Genomic DNA, 17,707 nt, shown 5'->3' on the forward strand with positions numbered 1-17,707 from the left:
ACTCGTTTATACATTCAACGAGTTCTTTAAATATTCTACTAATAGTTGTAAGTTGTAACTGGTTGTTACAGATGACAACGAAACTGACATTAGTTCGCTGTGTATTTATCGTAATGACACGAAAAAAAACAAGCATTTTGATTTTCTCAGGGGAAAACTCGATACCTAGGTTATTTGCCCACACCTGTAAATTGTCAAGCGTTGTTTGCAAAGGACTTTGGAGACCTGCGATGTAGTTGCTAGCGACTGAGACAACATCGTCGTCTGTCAATTGCCGTAAGGTGTTGCTCCAGGCAACAATCTAAGTCGTTCGTATAAAAAATTTACAAAATGGAATTCAAACAGGATCCTTGTGGAAGTCCAAAGTAACTGATCTGTCTTGTTTGAACCAGACCATTATCGAAATTCATTGCCTTTTGAAAGGATGTCGCAAAGGCAAGTGTTCAACTTTGTACTTAACCCCGCGTATTGAAGTTTTTGACCCAGTATAATTACGGATAGAAGCATACGTAAAATTCAGAGAGGATCTAGGATCTTACCCCCTATTTCCTTTCATAAACATTTTCTTTGCGTTTTGAACTAAACGAATACGTTTATATGCTGATGTTAGACAAAAAAGTGTTGTAGAAATCGATAAACATTCTTCTGTGAAACTAATAGTTGTTTTTGAAATGGATAATGATAATACGAAAATTTAAACCTTCTATTTCTGTCGATAAATGTTAAAAATCCGTAATACCGAGCATTTTGAGTGCTTATTTCGCCTAGTCTAAAATTTGTTAGTATATAATTATATGTTATTATGTACAGAGAATATAATTAAATGTTTTATGTAGGTTTCAGATAAACCATTGCAAATATTGAGCTCATAAAAAAATGTTACATCATAATGTCGAGAACCGCTTCGCAATATGTTTGTGGTATTTAAACATTCTATCACCAAAAAAACAATGCTTTTCTTCCTAGTTCTCACAACGGTTCGATCACAACCCATCTTTTTGCTATCCATCCTTTTTACTCTACAACAGCAAGGCTCGGCCTTAGGCTGGGCACACACGTACGTCCACTGGACGTCCGAAATCCACGAAGTCATACAAAAATTTAAAAAAAATTGGGTCCTGCCGTGGACGCGTCCACAAAGCACGAAGTGAAAGAGGAATCGGAAATAACTATTAGAATGACTCGTACAGAGCATAACGGGCTTGATCGTACGACAAATGCTGTCTCGCTCGTGCGTACGGTAAAGGATAGGCGTTTATGTTCGGCTTTGCACGAAGTTGGTGTGGATGTGGGCAGGACGTGGACGTCCCGTGTGTGCTCAGCCTAAGATCGATTGCAGATCGATTTCAGAGTAAAAATTTGAGTTACTTTTGCCAGGTGGGATGATCGAAAATTGTGCTCGGAGCGTTCGGACCGCTAATTTTACACCAACACATCAACAAAAGTACTCTTCGCGGCACCCGAACGGCCAAAATCACTCAATTAGAGCGAGAGGAAACGATGAAAAAACGAGAGGTCAATATAAAATCATCGGTTTTTGTCACTTGGGATGCGGCTGGTGACGTTTAATCCTTTCACCGGCCGTGTGATTGTTGCGTGTCTCGTCATCTGAAACACATAAAATAACACGTGACTCAAATTAGCTGCGAAGAATATGCCATGAACATCTTACAATGCTTTTACTTACCTTTCGGAATGCACCGCTCCGATATTTCACTACTAAATTGAACGCGTCCATCTTGCACTCCAAACAAAATTTGTCGACTGAACGAGGACTGTGTGCATGTGTGTGTTCTTCATTCGATTCTTGCATTTTTTGGGCTTGTTGGGTTGGATGATCGGAAATTGAACTCTGATCGTTCGAATTACTAATTTTACACCAACACATCAACAAAAAAACTCTTCGCGGCACCCGAACGGCCGAAATCACTAAATTAGAACGAGAAGAAACGATGAAAAAACGAGAGGTCAATATGAAATCATCGGTTTTTGTCATGTGGGATTGCTGGCTGCCGACCCTCCGCTCTACGCCCGACTACTGTCGTCGTGCGGGATCGCAAATCACGATTCATACCTTCAGTTTGTCAACAGGATCATGTAGCATATAGCTATCTACGGTCCGCTTCCCTTAGGTAGCTCGTTAATTGTATTAGTTGACATGATTCGTTAACTGGGATCAATATTTCAGTAATACACACACACGCACACACACACACACACACACACACGCTAATTTGTCATTTGGACCATGTGCCTCGTCAATGTGTTTAGTGTAATTTGTTTCGGCTAATTTTAACCGATTTGGCCGCGTTTTTTTTTTCATTTTCACTATATGACACACACTGTCACAGAACGACATTCACCAATCCGGGAGCCACACCAGGAGCACCACCAGGACACCATGCGTTGTTGTAGTTGTATCGATCGTTTTAATGTTTATTATCCGATTTAGACTCAGCTTTCGGCTTTTAAACACTAATATGCACTGTCATATTAATTTTAAATCGCAGTACGTAGCTGCTTTGTTAAGTTTTGCATGTTTTTCCTCCGAAAACAACAGGAGCGCGTTTTCACCACGTGTTGACGTTTGTGCTGTCATATTCCGCTTTCGGTAACTGCGGTGCTTCTGCCTATCATATGGTAGATGGTAGGATGCATCCGGAGACGTCAAGACTACCGTCGCAACGGATGTTTTCACAATAATGGCCTACTCTTGTATGGCTGATTTTTTTTATGGGCACCGGGATAAACCCATCATCGGAGGAAGACTTTTCGATTTCCATCCTCGCCACACTGGCCAAAGAAGTCGAAGAATTTTTTTTTTGCAATCTTTATTTTTGTATGTGGAAATGGCATACTGATTGGATCATTGCAACAAAGGGAAAATGGATGTACTACTTAATCCTTGACGGTCTTGGGTAGGAGGGAACCACGGAGAAGTAAACTTCTTTGTAACCCAGTTCCTATCTGGTCTTGGCTGCAGAAGCTTCTTGAACAGATTTCACCACACCACCTCTCCAAGGTGCCCAACATGCAGGATAATGGATGAAACTCCGGACCATGTGCTTCCACTTCCACTATCCGAGGTTTAAAAGTGAGCGAAGTGAGCTGAACACTACCATTGGGTCAACAATGAGCTAGATGAACATGCTCCAGCTTATGCTGGAAAAGCCAGAATCATGGGAGGCGGTACAACCCTGCGGAACAAATCCATCATCCTATCTTGCTTTGACAGATTTAATTGTTAGTAAGGCAGAGTGAGAAAGTATGATGATTTTTCCCGCAGGGAAGTATTGATTCGGAAAATGCTGGAGAAGCTAGTACCAGCGTTGTAGCTTAGTGAGGCGGGAAGACGTTGGAGGTGTGAAGCGCAGTTGATAGGCCAAACCTAATTGCAATTGTGAAGTGAGTGTTAAGTGCGTTAAGTGCGCATGCGTCACCATAGTGTTTCTCAGTGTCGTGTGTATTGAAGTTGGTACTCGTGATTGGGAAAATAGTTCATAGACCATATGTTTTCACTGTATGCTCGTTAGTGCGCGTCAAGTTGTTTACGTTGTTCATAGAAGTCTCGATAATAGATCCTATGTGGAAAATTTGTGTGTGTGCCACAGCACAGCCCTTGTCACGAAGTGATACTGCAAGGTGATCGTGTTTCAGGGTGCATCAGGGTACAGGAGATCTTTTTACTGGGTAAAAATCCCATATCCCCGAAAGGGTGTCTAAGGAGATTTTAAATTCCTTGTAAAAAACAGGTTGATATGGGAGTCACTGACCCTTCGGCTTTAGCGATACGGTAATCTGTTATTTGTTTTGTAGCGTGTAAAACTTGCGTCCGTTCCCGACAACAGTAAAAGGGCTGAATGCGCTGTCAAGCGCATCCGTTCTGCGTACAACAGCAACCACCGCGTAGTCCAGCCAGCAGCGTCAGCGACTTCTTCGACAGCTCCATTTAGCAAAGCCTTATTCTACGTACACGTACATCACGAGTCCGGATCAATAAAGTTAAATCAATTTCTGTCCTCTGCTAGAAATTAATACGAAACCGCCAACTGTTCCTTTGGTGCGAGCCCTTTTTCTCCTACCCACGGATACTTCGGCTCAATCTCCTTGCACCGCATCTCTCAAAACTTACGGTCCCTTTTTGGGACCTTTTCTTTTATTCGATATATTTTTAATTTTAAACTTAATTCATTTTGGGCACAGTATTTAAAGTAATACCGCAGGAATCATATGCGTAATAAATACCTTATTATTTTCGCTCGAGGAATTTTCCAGTTTTGAAAAACCTTTGCTGTAATATATGAAAAAATCACCAAATTCCTTTCTAAAACATAACAATATTATAAATTGAATGGCATTCAGTGTTGTATATGCATATATGTGGTGTGAGTGTCGAGGCGGACTAAAAGAGAAAGAGAAATTGTGAAATATATAAAAAGAGAGGATAGCAGTTCGTGGAGGGAGTCGCTTACAGGAGCTTGACGAATAAAGTGGCAAAACAGATCCGCTCTGTGTGATTCTCATCGTGGTGTTCTACTCTTTATCTTACATGGGGGCTCAACCGGGATGTGATTTGGTTTGGATGATGTGAAGTACATCGTCGTGATTAAGTTGTAAAAGTTGTTGAACAAGTTGGAGAGACGTTGAACTATTTCACAAATTGTGTGGAATTGTTGGAAAGTTGTTAAAGTGTTGCGTAGTTTTGTTGCCAGTTATACGCGGTAGTAGAACATCATGGATCCTACAGAAAAGTTCGCGGAATTGGTGAGTGACTTTACTCGCACCGGCATCGTAAAACAATGCGAATCACGTGGATTGTCTACGACTGGCACCAAAGAGGAACTGGCCAAGAGCATTGTTGAGCACGACGCCAAAGAGGAAGCAAACGAGACAGTTTTTGAGGACACGGAAAGCGATGATAAAATCAAGATGACGATCATGAAAGCGGAACAGTGCGGGGGAATGAGAGACGATAAGCGCGTATACTCGTTTCGTGATGTTGAAGAAGCAATAGATGCGTATGGGGACGATGTAAAGAAGGACGTGAAATTATGGATTCGCGAGTTCGAGGACATAGCGAAAATGGTGAAGTGGACAGATGATCAGAAATTCGTCATGTGTCGAAAAAAACTAACGGGGACCGCACGCAGTTTTATTCAAACGCAGTGTGGAATAACGTCTTATACCACGTTGCGCGATGCGCTGATTCGGGAATTTGGAAAGATAGTGCGTGCAAGTGACGTGCACAGAGAGTTAGCGGCCAGACGAAAGAAGGAAAAGGAAACAATGCTAGAATATACATACGCAATGCAGCGAATCGCTCAGGTCGTGAAGTTGGACGAAGTGAGTCTGTGTGAGTATATTGCGGACGGAGCGACCGCAGACGCAAGGGAACTCGCGTCATTATACGAAGCAAAAGATCTCGACACGTTGAAAAGCAAGCTGGATTACATGGAAAGAGCCAACAAAAAGGCAGACGATAGGAAGAAACTATCGAATAAGTCTTATAGAGCAACAGAGAAGCATCATTGTTTCAATTGTGGTAGTATCGAACACAAGCTGGCCGAGTGTCCAACCAAGAACAAAGGACCGAAATGCTTCCAATGTGGTATTGTGGGGCATCGGGCATCTGAGTGTAAGGACAAAAGAAATACGGAGAAGAGAGGTCTGAAATGTTTCGTGTGCGACACGTTCGGACACTTAGCGAAACAGTGTGTGAAGCGAAATGTAAAGAACGAAAACTCGAACGTTAATCTAGAAGGTGTGCAAAAAGAGAGCACTATTGTTATCGCTATCGAGAATATAGAATTCTATGCTTTGTTCGACAGCGGTTGTCTTCCAAATATACTATCGGTTCAGGCGTATCTAAGAATTGGGTCTCCAAAACTCTCGCCAACCACGATGGTTCTTACCGGTTTCGGGGGAAAGACAACAAAAGCATATGGAACAGCGATCGTCAACATGACGATCGATGGTGTTGGGTGTGAGGGTTACGTTTCATGTCGTCCCAGATCAGACCATGCCATATGAAGCAATTTTGGGAAGAGCGTCGCTAGAACATTTCGGTGCTATAGTGACCACAGAAGGCGTGAAGATAGTACCAAAAGAAGAAAACAGTGTAATGGCAATTGGTTCCACGGAAGGTGATATCGATGTACCACCTCGCTATTACAATACCGTGAAAAGTCTAATCGATGAATATGAACCAGTAAAGGAGGTAACCAGTGTAGTAGAAATGAAGATTATTGTGGAGGATGATACTCCGATCCGTACGACTCCTCGCCGGTTCGCTCCAAAAGAAAAAAAAGTGATAGAAAACACTCTGTGTGAGTGGTTGAAGGGAAACATCATACGAGAAAGTGATAGTGACTATGCAAGTCCAGTCGTTCTGGCTCGCAAGAAGGATGGTTCTATGAGAGTTTGTGTGGACTACCGAGAATTAAATCGAAAAGTTAGAAAGGATTGTTTCCCAATGCGCAACATGGAAGATCAGATCGACCAACTTCAAGCGGCGAAGGTGTTTACAACGCTGGATCTGAAAAACTCGTTTTTTCACGTGCCGATCGAACAGTCGAGTCGGAAGTATACCGCGTTTGTAACACACACGGGTCAGAACGAGTTCCTGAGGGCACCGTTTGGTTTTTGTAACAGTCCAGCTGTTTTCGGTAGGTTCATAGCGAGCGCGTTCCAGGAACTAATCAAGGGTAATAGAATAATGGTGTATGTGGATGATGTGATCATCGCTAGTAGTGACGCAAAGGAAAACATAGAAACGTTGAAGGATTTGCTGAGTGTAGCAAAACGCAGCGGAATTGTATTTAATTGGACGAAATCACAATTCCTGAAAAGTGAAGTGGAATATTTAGGTTATGTGATTCAAAACGGTGTTTATCGCATAGCACCTAGCAAAATAAAATCGGTTAATTTCTTTCCGATACCTAAAAATGCGAAAGAACTTCAACGATTTTTAGGATTGACCGGTTACTTTCGTAAATTCATTGAAAGATATGCGTTGATCTCGAAACCACTAACGGACCTACTGCGTAAGAACGTTGAATATGAATTCCGTGAAAAACATCGTGAATGTTTTGAACAATTGAAGAAATATTTGGTTTCAAGTGCGGTGTTGTGCATTTACAATCAGAATGCAGAAACGGAAGTTCATACGGATGCGTGTAAAGAAGGCTTCGGGGCTATGTTACTGCAAAAGGGTGATGATGGTCAACTTCACTCCGTATGCTACATGAGCCAGCAAACGTCGAGTGCGGAAAAGAACTATAGTGCTTATCATTTGGAAGTGTCAGCAGTGATGCGAGAAGTACAAAAGTTTCGGGTATATTTACTCGGAATTACGTTCAAAATCGTGACTGATTGTTCGGCGTTCCAACACACATTCAAGGCGAAGGAACTGTCGGCACGCGTTTCCCGATGGGCGTTGATACTGGAGGAATACGAGTACACCATAGTGCATCGGCCAGGTACGGCAATGAGACACGTCGATGCATTAAGCAGAGCGCCGGTGATGGTAGTGACCAGTGACCCGCTCATCGAGATGATGATTACCGCTCAGCAGAGAGATGACCGCATTCGAGCTATCCGTGAATTGGTGAAGACGCAAGCGTATGACGACTATTGTATGAACGGGGAGTTATTGATGAAATTTGTTAACGGACGAGAGGTGATCGTGGTACCTACCGATATGCAGGGCGAAATAATCAGAAAAGTTCATGAGAATGATCATTTCGGTGTAAGAAAATTAGAGGATGTTATTAGTCAGAACTATTACATCCCAAACCTAACTGAGAAAATCAAGAAAAAAGTAGAATGTTGTGTAACTTGTTTGTTAGCAGAACGAAAACGAGGCAAGCGTGATGGATTATTAAATCCAATAGCAAAAGGAGACGTACCTTTCGATACCTACCATGTTGATCATGTTGGACCAATAGAGGTAACAAATAAACTATACAAATATTTATTTGTTGTGGTCGACGCATTTGCTAAGTATGTTTGGATCTATCCATCGAAGACTACAGCAGCTCAAGAGGTGATTCAGCGTCTAAGAAATCAGAGTGAGTTCTTCGGGAATCCAAGGAGAATAGTTAGTGACAAGGGAAGTGCTTTCACCTCTAATAGTTTCAAGCAATACTGCCAAGATGAAAATATTGAACATGTCGAGATTGCAACGGGTATCCCGCGTGGGAACGGTCAGGTAGAGAGAACGAATCAAGTAATTTTGACAATGTTAACGAAGATTAGTGTGAATGACCCTCGGAAGTGGTATAAGCATATTGGCACTGTACAAAAATGGATCAACGGTAACATGCATCAAAGCACAAAAATAACGCCATTTGAGGCAATGTTTGGAGTCAAAATGCGAAACACACATGATTTACAAATATCAGAGCTAATGGAAGAAATTCGTTTGGCACGGTTTAATGAAGAATGTAATGCTATTAGAGCAGAAGCAAGAGCATGCATTGAGAAGGCTCAGGTAGAACAAAAAAGGTCGTATGATTTGAGAGCAAGAAAGGCACGTAAATATCGAAACGGAGATATTGTATTAATACAAAGAACACAGTTCAACCCAGGGAAAAATGTGCCACCAAGTTTATAGGTCCATATAAAGTTCTAGAAAGTATGTCAAATGATCATTGCAGGGTAGAGAAAATAACTGGTGAAGGGCCCAATATAACAACTACTGCGGCTAGTCACATGAAAATCTATCAGTTAGACAACGAGGAAGAGTGAGTTCTTTCGGGACGAAAGTGGCAGTCAGGAGAAGCCGTGTGGTGTGAGTGTCGAGGCGGACTAAAAGAGAAAGAGAAATTGTGAAATATATAAAAAGAGAGGATAGCGGTTCGAGGTGGGAGTCGCTTACAGGAGCTTGACGAATAAAGAGGCAAAACAGATCCGCTCTGTGTGATTCTCATCGTGGTGTTTTACTCTTTATCTTACATATATGTTCAGAAGACGCAGCGTTTTTGGCACACGAGCGACTAACATTATCTTACAATTGCTTGCTTCTTATATTCATAACAATGGTTTCTATATGTCGTATGCTACGCTAACTTAAGTATTTTTTATCTTTTTTTATGTTATAGCGATGAACTCAACACAGGTGACGAAATTGTACCTTCTTTGCGATTTGTATGTATCATATATCGTATATTATACAACATTGTCTTCGATACGTTTGATGAACCTCAGACAGTGGAGGTGCTGCAACACAATAAAATCATTGCAGATGTGCCATCGGTGAGTATTCTTTGTAAATATTTTTTTTTGGTAAAACGGTTTATAGATTTTTACAACTTTATCCAAAACTAAACGTTACAATATATTCCGTCAATACTATTAGCAAAAGGTTGTCGCAAAGTTGTGTTTATACCAACTAAAGTTTTCACAACGAATCTAAACTCGTTGGGAAAGAGCCAAGACAGGAGGATTTACCGTCCGACTTGGCGGGAATAGTCAAACTAGTTCTTGCTGAGTTCTGGTTTGAAACTCACTTTATTAAAGATTTATTCTAGCTTATGTACTAATTTTATGCTGGTCGATCGCGGTCAGCATATTTATACAGTTTCAATATTGCTTATAACTTAATGCTGATCGAATCGCAGTCAGCATTTTTATACTGTTGCTATATTGCTTATAATTTAATGCTGATCAATCGCAGTCAGCATTTTTATCCTGCTCAATATCGTTTATATTTTAAAGCTGACTTGCTTGCATTTTGTTCCGTCGGTCAGTTACCAGACAGTGTTCATCCAATCATGCGGTGCTGTCGTCAACACCAACGGGCATGAATTATCTATAGAATGATGAGTTAGATCTTACAGAATGGAAAAAGGCACATTAGCATTCAAACTCCTGTAGAAGCTGGATAGGAGAAAATAGTAAAAGGTATAAGGTATGAACATGATTAAGGAACATAATTAAAACCAAACCATCCTTCTTTAATTAAGTAAATCAATAAAGTTAGGCTATCAGGGGACACGAAACGAAGTTAACAGTTGATACTCTTAGACTACGAATAATACGGTAATGAATGATAAACAGTTGTCGCAATTGCGGCACAACAGAAGAAAATTGATTTTATCATAAAGCGACAATAAACGACAAAACGTAATTAAACTGTACATAGAAACATATTCTTAGTTTACTAAGATTTCGTGCAGTGTCACATCACCTCCACGTTATCTCACCGCTGCTTGAACTCGACTACCAACGGATGTTGATTGGATATGAGGTAACGATAACGATCGTGCCGCACGTATGTGTCCGGTTGCGTACGCTAAGAACATCTCCCCTTTTTTAAAAACGTCTGTACAGTTCGAACCTACTTGGCGGTCTTCTATGCCTAGATGAGCGACCTGGTTCCCGTATTGAAGGTCGTACCGGAATTGGGGCATCCGTTGGATGCAGCGATGCCTCATTTGATCCATGCGATGCCTGCTGTTGATGTTCGTAGGCGAGGATCAATCGATACGCCAGTGTAATTGTTAACGCTTTGTTAGTGAAAGTGTTTCTATTATTAGTGTTATTGGAAACCTTTTTTGTACAATGTATGTAAGAAGATAATGGTATAGTGTTTATTGAATACAATTAATTGCACCGTTCTTATCGCTTCACTGATTGGAACTGGAGCTTTCTCCTTCCTGCGCTTCCTTATATAAGGCTATTTCCAGGGCTGTCAAACCTCTTTCCCACACGGCCTTTCCTGACAGTCATCCGCCCCGGATGTTCCCATGGTTTCAACATATCAGCCGCACTAACTGTTTGTCGTGGACCTTCATCTTTTTCACACAACTTTCGTACCTCATATCTGCCATACGGCATGATCTTCGCTATCTCATAAGGACCATAGAATCTTGGCTTAATCTTTTTACCCGTGACAAATTGCGTAACTGGTACAGCTACTAAATCTCCTATTTGATATATTCGTGCAGGTTTCCTACGCAGGTTATAATGTTTCCTGTTTTCTCCCTGCATCTTTTCAATGCTATCTCTGGCGCATTTTCGCCAATTATTTCGTGTTTCTTCAAAGTCCTTTTGCAATTCTTCGTTCTTCAACGTAGTCAAACCTACATCCTGCTTGGTGCGCATCTTTACTCCTACCATCAGTTCAAATTGCGTCGTTTGTTTTGCTCTTTGCCAACTGTTATTAATAACTATTTGCACATCCGTCACAAATTTGAGAAAATCTTCGCGATTTTTCATCGAAGGATTCCTAAATATCGGTATTATATTATATTATACGCGATGAATACGCTCAATCTAGCCGTTACCCCTCGGCACCCCTGTGGCAATTCGATGTGTCTCTACTCCACGATCTTCACAATACTTCTGAAACGCTTGCTTGCTTGCTGCTTGCTCCTCGATCAGAAATAATACGTTTAAGATCTCCAAATACACCTGCCACTACTTCCAACTATTTAATCGTCTCCTGAGCTGATGTAGTTTTTGTCGGAAACATTCAAACAAACTTGGTAAATGCGTCAATAATCGTCAAAATTTAGTATTACGACTTTCGAGTAGAAGGCATGCGCCCTAAATGGTCTAAATGAAACGTATCTAATGGAACATTGCCTTTAGGAATTGGTTGCAAGTGGCCCTCTGCCTTGCCCCGCTTTTTTTCACTCAGTATGCACTTGATACAACTACTAATGCATTCTCTTATCTTTTCCTCAGCATTTCGAATAAAGTATTCATCTGTCAAACGCTCTACTCTCCTAACTATTTCCATTTCCATGGCTCGTGGTACATAAATCTTCTTGCGTCTATTGACTTCTTTATACAACATTCCATTAACAAATCTGAAATTACCGCAATGCCCGTCACGTTCAATCATGTTTACAATTTCTGAACACTTTTCATCTTCCTTTTGAGCCTTAACCACCCTTTTACAAATTACAATCGAAACCTTCAGCACATTTGCTCTTGACAATGCATCTACATGTTGCATTCTCTCAGCGGGGCGGTGTTCTACATTGAAATCAAATTCAGCTAATGATACGAGCCATCTGCTTACTCTTGCATTAATGGTCTTATTAACTGCTTGTTTAAACGCTACACAATCGGTTATAACGGTAAACTTAGTATCTGAATTTCTTCATGTATTCAACAACAGCCAATCCCTCTAACTCAAAGGAATGATAGGCTGCGGGGCCACGAGCGATGAGGATTCCCTCAAAACTCTAAACATTGAGTGAATTGAGTTTTGAGGAGAACCCAAGCAGTCTTTTTGCAGCCATTTCGGAATAAAACAGGACCGTTTTAGGACGTCCTAAATAGGTCCCGTTTATACTCCAAAGGAAGCAAATTGGACCTGTCGCGAAATTTGTCAGGGGGAGTGGCACAAAATTTTGGAAGCTTTTCGGTGCGATTGTGGTAGTGCAATAAAAAGCTGCAACTATTTTCCAGTTGGAAAATTTAAAAATTAATTTCTCTCCGGTTTATGCTCTCTATCTTCGCTCTGTTCTATCTAGTGCCTTTCGCCTATCTGTGCTAGCGCTCGTTTGTACTGCTTTTTCTTGCACGTTTCGGCGCAGGTGGAAGTGCGTGTGGAGTGTAGAGGAGTGTGGCAGATGTTTTATTCCTTCGTGATCAGCTGTTGGGAGAACGAGTAGAGAACTTATGTTTACAATTTACCTCAAGTCGCCGTCGAATCGATGTTGCCGCGGAATCCTAGTCAGAGGGTACACAACCGCGTCGAGTTTTGTTTTATGCAGTCAGTGCGTCGAGTGTTGTGTGTGTATGCAACTTTGGTGGAAATACATTTCGGTCATTTGACCAAATGTGTCATGATGCGCAGTAGGCTCTAACGCGCAAAGCAAAAAATAAGTATGATGCGCATTGAAGATGCAAATATTTCAATAATGCAATGATTTTAGAAGGATGTGTTCAGTAAGGTTTGGGTCAGTGTTTGAGAACAATCCCTTTGATTTGTTATTGTCATATGGTTGAAACAATGACAATCGAACATTCGTATTCCCTCTTATAAAATGTTGATACAATAGACAGTACTAGAAACAGGCTTTGAATGTCATCTTGCAGATAGGTACTGCAGTTGCTTTACGATGCAAATAAGTAAACTATTGATAATATTTGATGATTGATGTCGAAACATCCTTCAGGAAAAAGAGACTACTGCAGGTTTAGCATGGTTTCTTTCCATTTTACTCCGAATGAAATTCGATGACCGATCTGGCTGGTACCAATTTGCGTACCGTGTTAGTCGCTACTGGTTGAGCCTGAAACAAACGTGTGAAGATGTATATGCGTGCGCACGAAGATAACGGTACTTATGCGCATAAGGTACAGTACCGCACAAAGAAGGTCAAGACGGCTTATGGAGTTAGTTTTCGTAGATGTTAACAAATCGTATATCGAGAGTAAACTATTACTGCTAGTTTGTTCGGAATCCTATCAGATAGCATAGCTGAGGAAAAAGCGTGTTTGTTCGGTCTTACTAGAACCAATGTTTTTTGTTGTTGTCATGAAGTTGTCATGAAAAAGCGTGTATGTTCGGTCTTACTAGAACCAATGTTTTTTGTTGTTGTCATGAAGCCTTTGGGTGTATGGTGACATACCATATTCGATTTCTTTCCTTTCCTAAAATCATAACAGGAGGTGATTGTGGGTGAGGGGCATAGACAGGAGCATGTTGGTGTACCTTTCATTGGCACATGTTGTTTTAAACATGTTGTTATATTTGTGTACAGAACTCGATGGATCTGTTCTGCATAGAATAAGATTCAGCTAAATAATAAAGTTAAATAATAATAAATAATAAAGTTTACAAACAAGATGAGTCCTTTAACTAGTGTTGAGAAGTTAGAGGGCCGATCCAGGCTTGAAAAATCTGATCCAATCCTATTATATGGGATCACTGTTGAATAGCGCTTTTGATCGCTAGCCATCCGGGATCATCGTTGCATGGAAAAGGTGATGCCTTGTATGGGGATTGTGATCCACAGCGATCCGGGAACATCGTTGCACGGAAATAGCTCTCCCCCCCTTCCCCCCCTCCACCCCGCCAACCATTCCACAAGAGATCAGGGATCATTCGATCCCATCCTATTCCGGTATCGAGTAAATTTACACGATCCGATTCCAACTTTGGGATCATTTCCCATCACTACCTTCAACCTCCAGAAAGAACGGAGGGATCACTTTGATTTCGATTGTCATCTTTAGCTGTTGCTAACTGTTCTAACATAACTTCGATAGCATTTGCCTAACAAATTAGCTGATAACGTGAACAAAATCTTAATCTGAACACAATCTTAATCTGTGCTACAACAGAAGAAACAAGACTGAAATCAAACACATTTGGCTAGGACCTCGTGCGTTGCTCATCCTGTTGTTCGATCCTGTTGTAGCATTTACCGTTAAAATTGCACGGATGGCATATTTACAATCATCATGACAAACAAAACTAGTTCGTCACAACATATGACCAGACAAACAACAAACAAACCACAAAACATCACACGTGAATCTACAATAGATTTTAGCAACTATAATTGTACTAGTGGAATGACCAGTAAAGTACCAAACATCCTCTGGGATAGTGTTATGGATATTAAAATATGTAGAGAATCTAACTATGAGCGAAATACATGCGTGCATTGAGTGAACAAAACAGCTCTACAATGTTTCAAATCAGTTTTTTTGCCATGAATCCCTCTGCGCAACGTGAATTCACGTTCAAAAAGTGAGGTTAAAAACGAAGCATTTTTGCAACAGTGGACTGTGTGTGTACGTTTGTTGACGTTTGTGTATGCCTGCAACGGGCGCAACCGAGAACGAACGACTTCGAAGAAACGAACAGCAAGAGAAATTTCGCTCCGATTGAGAGAGCTTTCGAGGGGGGGCTCGATTCGGCGAGAGTGCAAGCAGGAACGAAGTAGCTGTTAGAGCGAGCACTTTCTGATTTTCTATGGAGAAGGTCCAATTGCTCTCCTTGGGCTATACGCTCATGGGGAGCATTCGTATGTGCTCCCGTATCTTTTTTCGATACGTCTCTCTTTTTGCCATACAATTTTCTTGTCGCTGGTGCTGTAATGAAAGAGAACATTGGATTAAAGCATTGGTACAGAAGAAAGTGGAACTTACATTATTGCCGTCTGACTATTGTTGAGTTACGTACGTTGCGTATCATATATGAACGAGACGGAACGGGAAATATTTTAAATGTACGAATATTAAGAATTTTTTTTCGTTTCGTATAGTGTACGTTGGTAGACGAAATAATTAAAAAAAAAAAATTAAGTTAATTTTATTTTAAAAATTCAATTAATGAAAAAAATATTGTATGCTTTCTGCGTATTGTATTGTATTTACGCGTTCTGCGTATTGATTGACATTTATTATTGCATGAATGATTATCCTCATTATTATCGCATGAATGATTCGATTATTTGCTGTTTATATCATTATTGGTGGATAATTCCTGTTTTGCTCTCCAGAAGTATACAGTTTTATGGACAGTATTTGTTACACAACTGCATCATGTACCGGATTATTTTACGAAACTGGATAAACAACAGGTAACAGGCACAGGTACCTGTGAAAAAAAACTGTTCGTTATCGCTGTATTGTACGGTAGGGTTTTGCGGTTGTTGTGAAGAATACAGATTTATTTAAATAAATTATAACCGTTGCTCGCTGATGCGGGTTCGGTTATTTTATTTATTGTAACTTCAGGTGCTGCTCCATGAATCGTTTAAATTGGAGTTTGTTCATAACGTTTTACTCTGGCACGTACTGTATGTATGTTATTCAACCATTTAGAAGACCGTTTAGAAATTATAAACGTTGGTTAAGATATTGTATGTTAATCACACTTTTTGTTATTAATTTAAAACACAAGGATGAAACCATATGTATGAACAATATAGTGTATTTATTAACACATTTTATTAATCATAACTATGTAATAACTATGGTTGCAAAGTATGTAATAACGGAACTACAACGAGTCCTCGTGATTGATCCACATTATTTCCTACTAGCTAACAGCGGATATTGGAAACCGACATTTGTCTTATCGAAGGGAAAGGACACTCACACTGGCTTGGAACATCATTAGCTTTGTAGAAGAACAAGGATAGTCAAACAATTCGTACTGACGAACGAAGTCATAACCATAGACGGTTACACCTTCAGTTTCCGATTGAGCTGCCCTACAATATTTCATTATGGTGTTGTCCTTCAATAAAAATCACTCGTTCCTGGGTTCTTTCCTTAAGCTGAATTCGGGAGTGATGTGTAACGGAATGTTATGCCCTTTTGTAGTTATCGTTGGTTAGCTGCTGGTTTCGTTGTTTACTGTGGCTACATTTTCATGATGTAGTTCACAAACTCTGTTAACATTTTTTTCCAACAATTTGCTCCTTCCTTTTATCCGACGCTTCAGGTGTTGATTCGGTTTCGAAAGCATACGTGGAGATTTCTTTCAAAGGTCCAAATCTTACGACGTCCTCGTAAACATACTGAATATTGTGAACATTGCTTGAAGCACTTCTTTCTCCATAAATAGTGCGGAAATCCTTGACGAACTGGTCCAGCATTTGTTTTGTAAGCTCCCTTTCGCTTTCATGAACGGAAGATGATAAGAATGTTGCTGCACAAAATAACAGCATTAAATTCTTGTATGCTGCTTCATGGAAAGCTTTCTTTAGGACGACCACGCTTGCGTAATGTGGTGCTCGTAGTTTCAACAGTCGGTCGCGATGATCCAAAGAACCGAATGCAAAACGCTCTGGACCTGATGTTAGATGAACATTTGTTTTGCAGTTGCACGTGGACTGGCCCAAAACCCCAATTTTCAAACAGAACACATATCATTAATCTGTTGAGAGTGGTCCGTAAGTGCGGCTACGGGACACCGACCACAGAAGCAGCGAATGTTTTTTTTAATTAAAATTTAAACACGCTGCTCAACGGTAAAAATTGTCGGGTAATCGAAGAACTAGTTGCAAGTACAACAGAATTGAGTATATTTATTTAAAGCATTTATGTAATAACCTATAGCAGCAAATAAGTTCCAAATATTGGGGTAGATCACGCTCTAAGCCAGTTTTTTGTATGTGTTTTGACGTTTCCAGGCTTATCCGCTTACAGCTCGCCATACAAATGGTAAGCCAAGTTAAGCCTAGGAAAGAAGGATTAGATTGGTTTCTCAATGAAAGTACCCAAGTACCCAAAACCCAAGCTTAACAAATGACAAAACAAAGAATTTTGCTAGCTGGTCTGAGCCAGGTTAGGCCATGTTTCCCGTGTGCGAAAAAGGTAAACAATTTGTATTACGAAAACAACTAAAAAAAGATTATTTTAATAATCAGACTTGTAAATTATTTCATTGCATTGAAATTAAAATTAAATTACTAAACTTAAATCGATTTTCCTCAAATTGTAGTTTACAAAAATGATCCCTTGTGTCATTCTTTATGTCAAAATGCTATGTCCTTTACGAATCTGTACAAAATGATACAGCCCGGTACCTGGATTATTTAGCAGATACAGGCTTAAAGCTTAAGCTTTCTAACTTTTGTGATGATCTACCCCATTATTATATTTAAAAATAATGCAATCGTAACGATCTAATATTAGTCTCGTTTTATTTATATTTGTTCAAAAATTTTTCACTTTTTCGGCAGTAAAAATTTTACATAGGAAAGTCATAGAGAAATAAATTTTC

The 17,707-nt window shown here is 40.2% G+C and overlaps 1 protein-coding gene across 1 annotated transcript in view; it reads left to right on the forward strand.

Moving 5' to 3' along the window:
- LOC128712623 (WD repeat and FYVE domain-containing protein 3) overlaps positions 1-17,707 on the forward strand; it is a 325,442-nt gene that overhangs the window by 119,035 nt on the left and 188,700 nt on the right. The window contains exon 14 of the mRNA XM_053807511.1: positions 9,102-9,255. Within this exon, the coding sequence (XP_053663486.1) occupies positions 9,102-9,255 (154 nt within the window). The remainder of the gene's footprint in view (positions 1-9,101; positions 9,256-17,707) is intronic.

Source organism: Anopheles marshallii, chromosome 3, assembly GCF_943734725.1.
Source record: "Anopheles marshallii chromosome 3, idAnoMarsDA_429_01, whole genome shotgun sequence".
Lineage (NCBI taxonomy): Eukaryota > Metazoa > Arthropoda > Insecta > Diptera > Culicidae > Anopheles > Anopheles marshallii.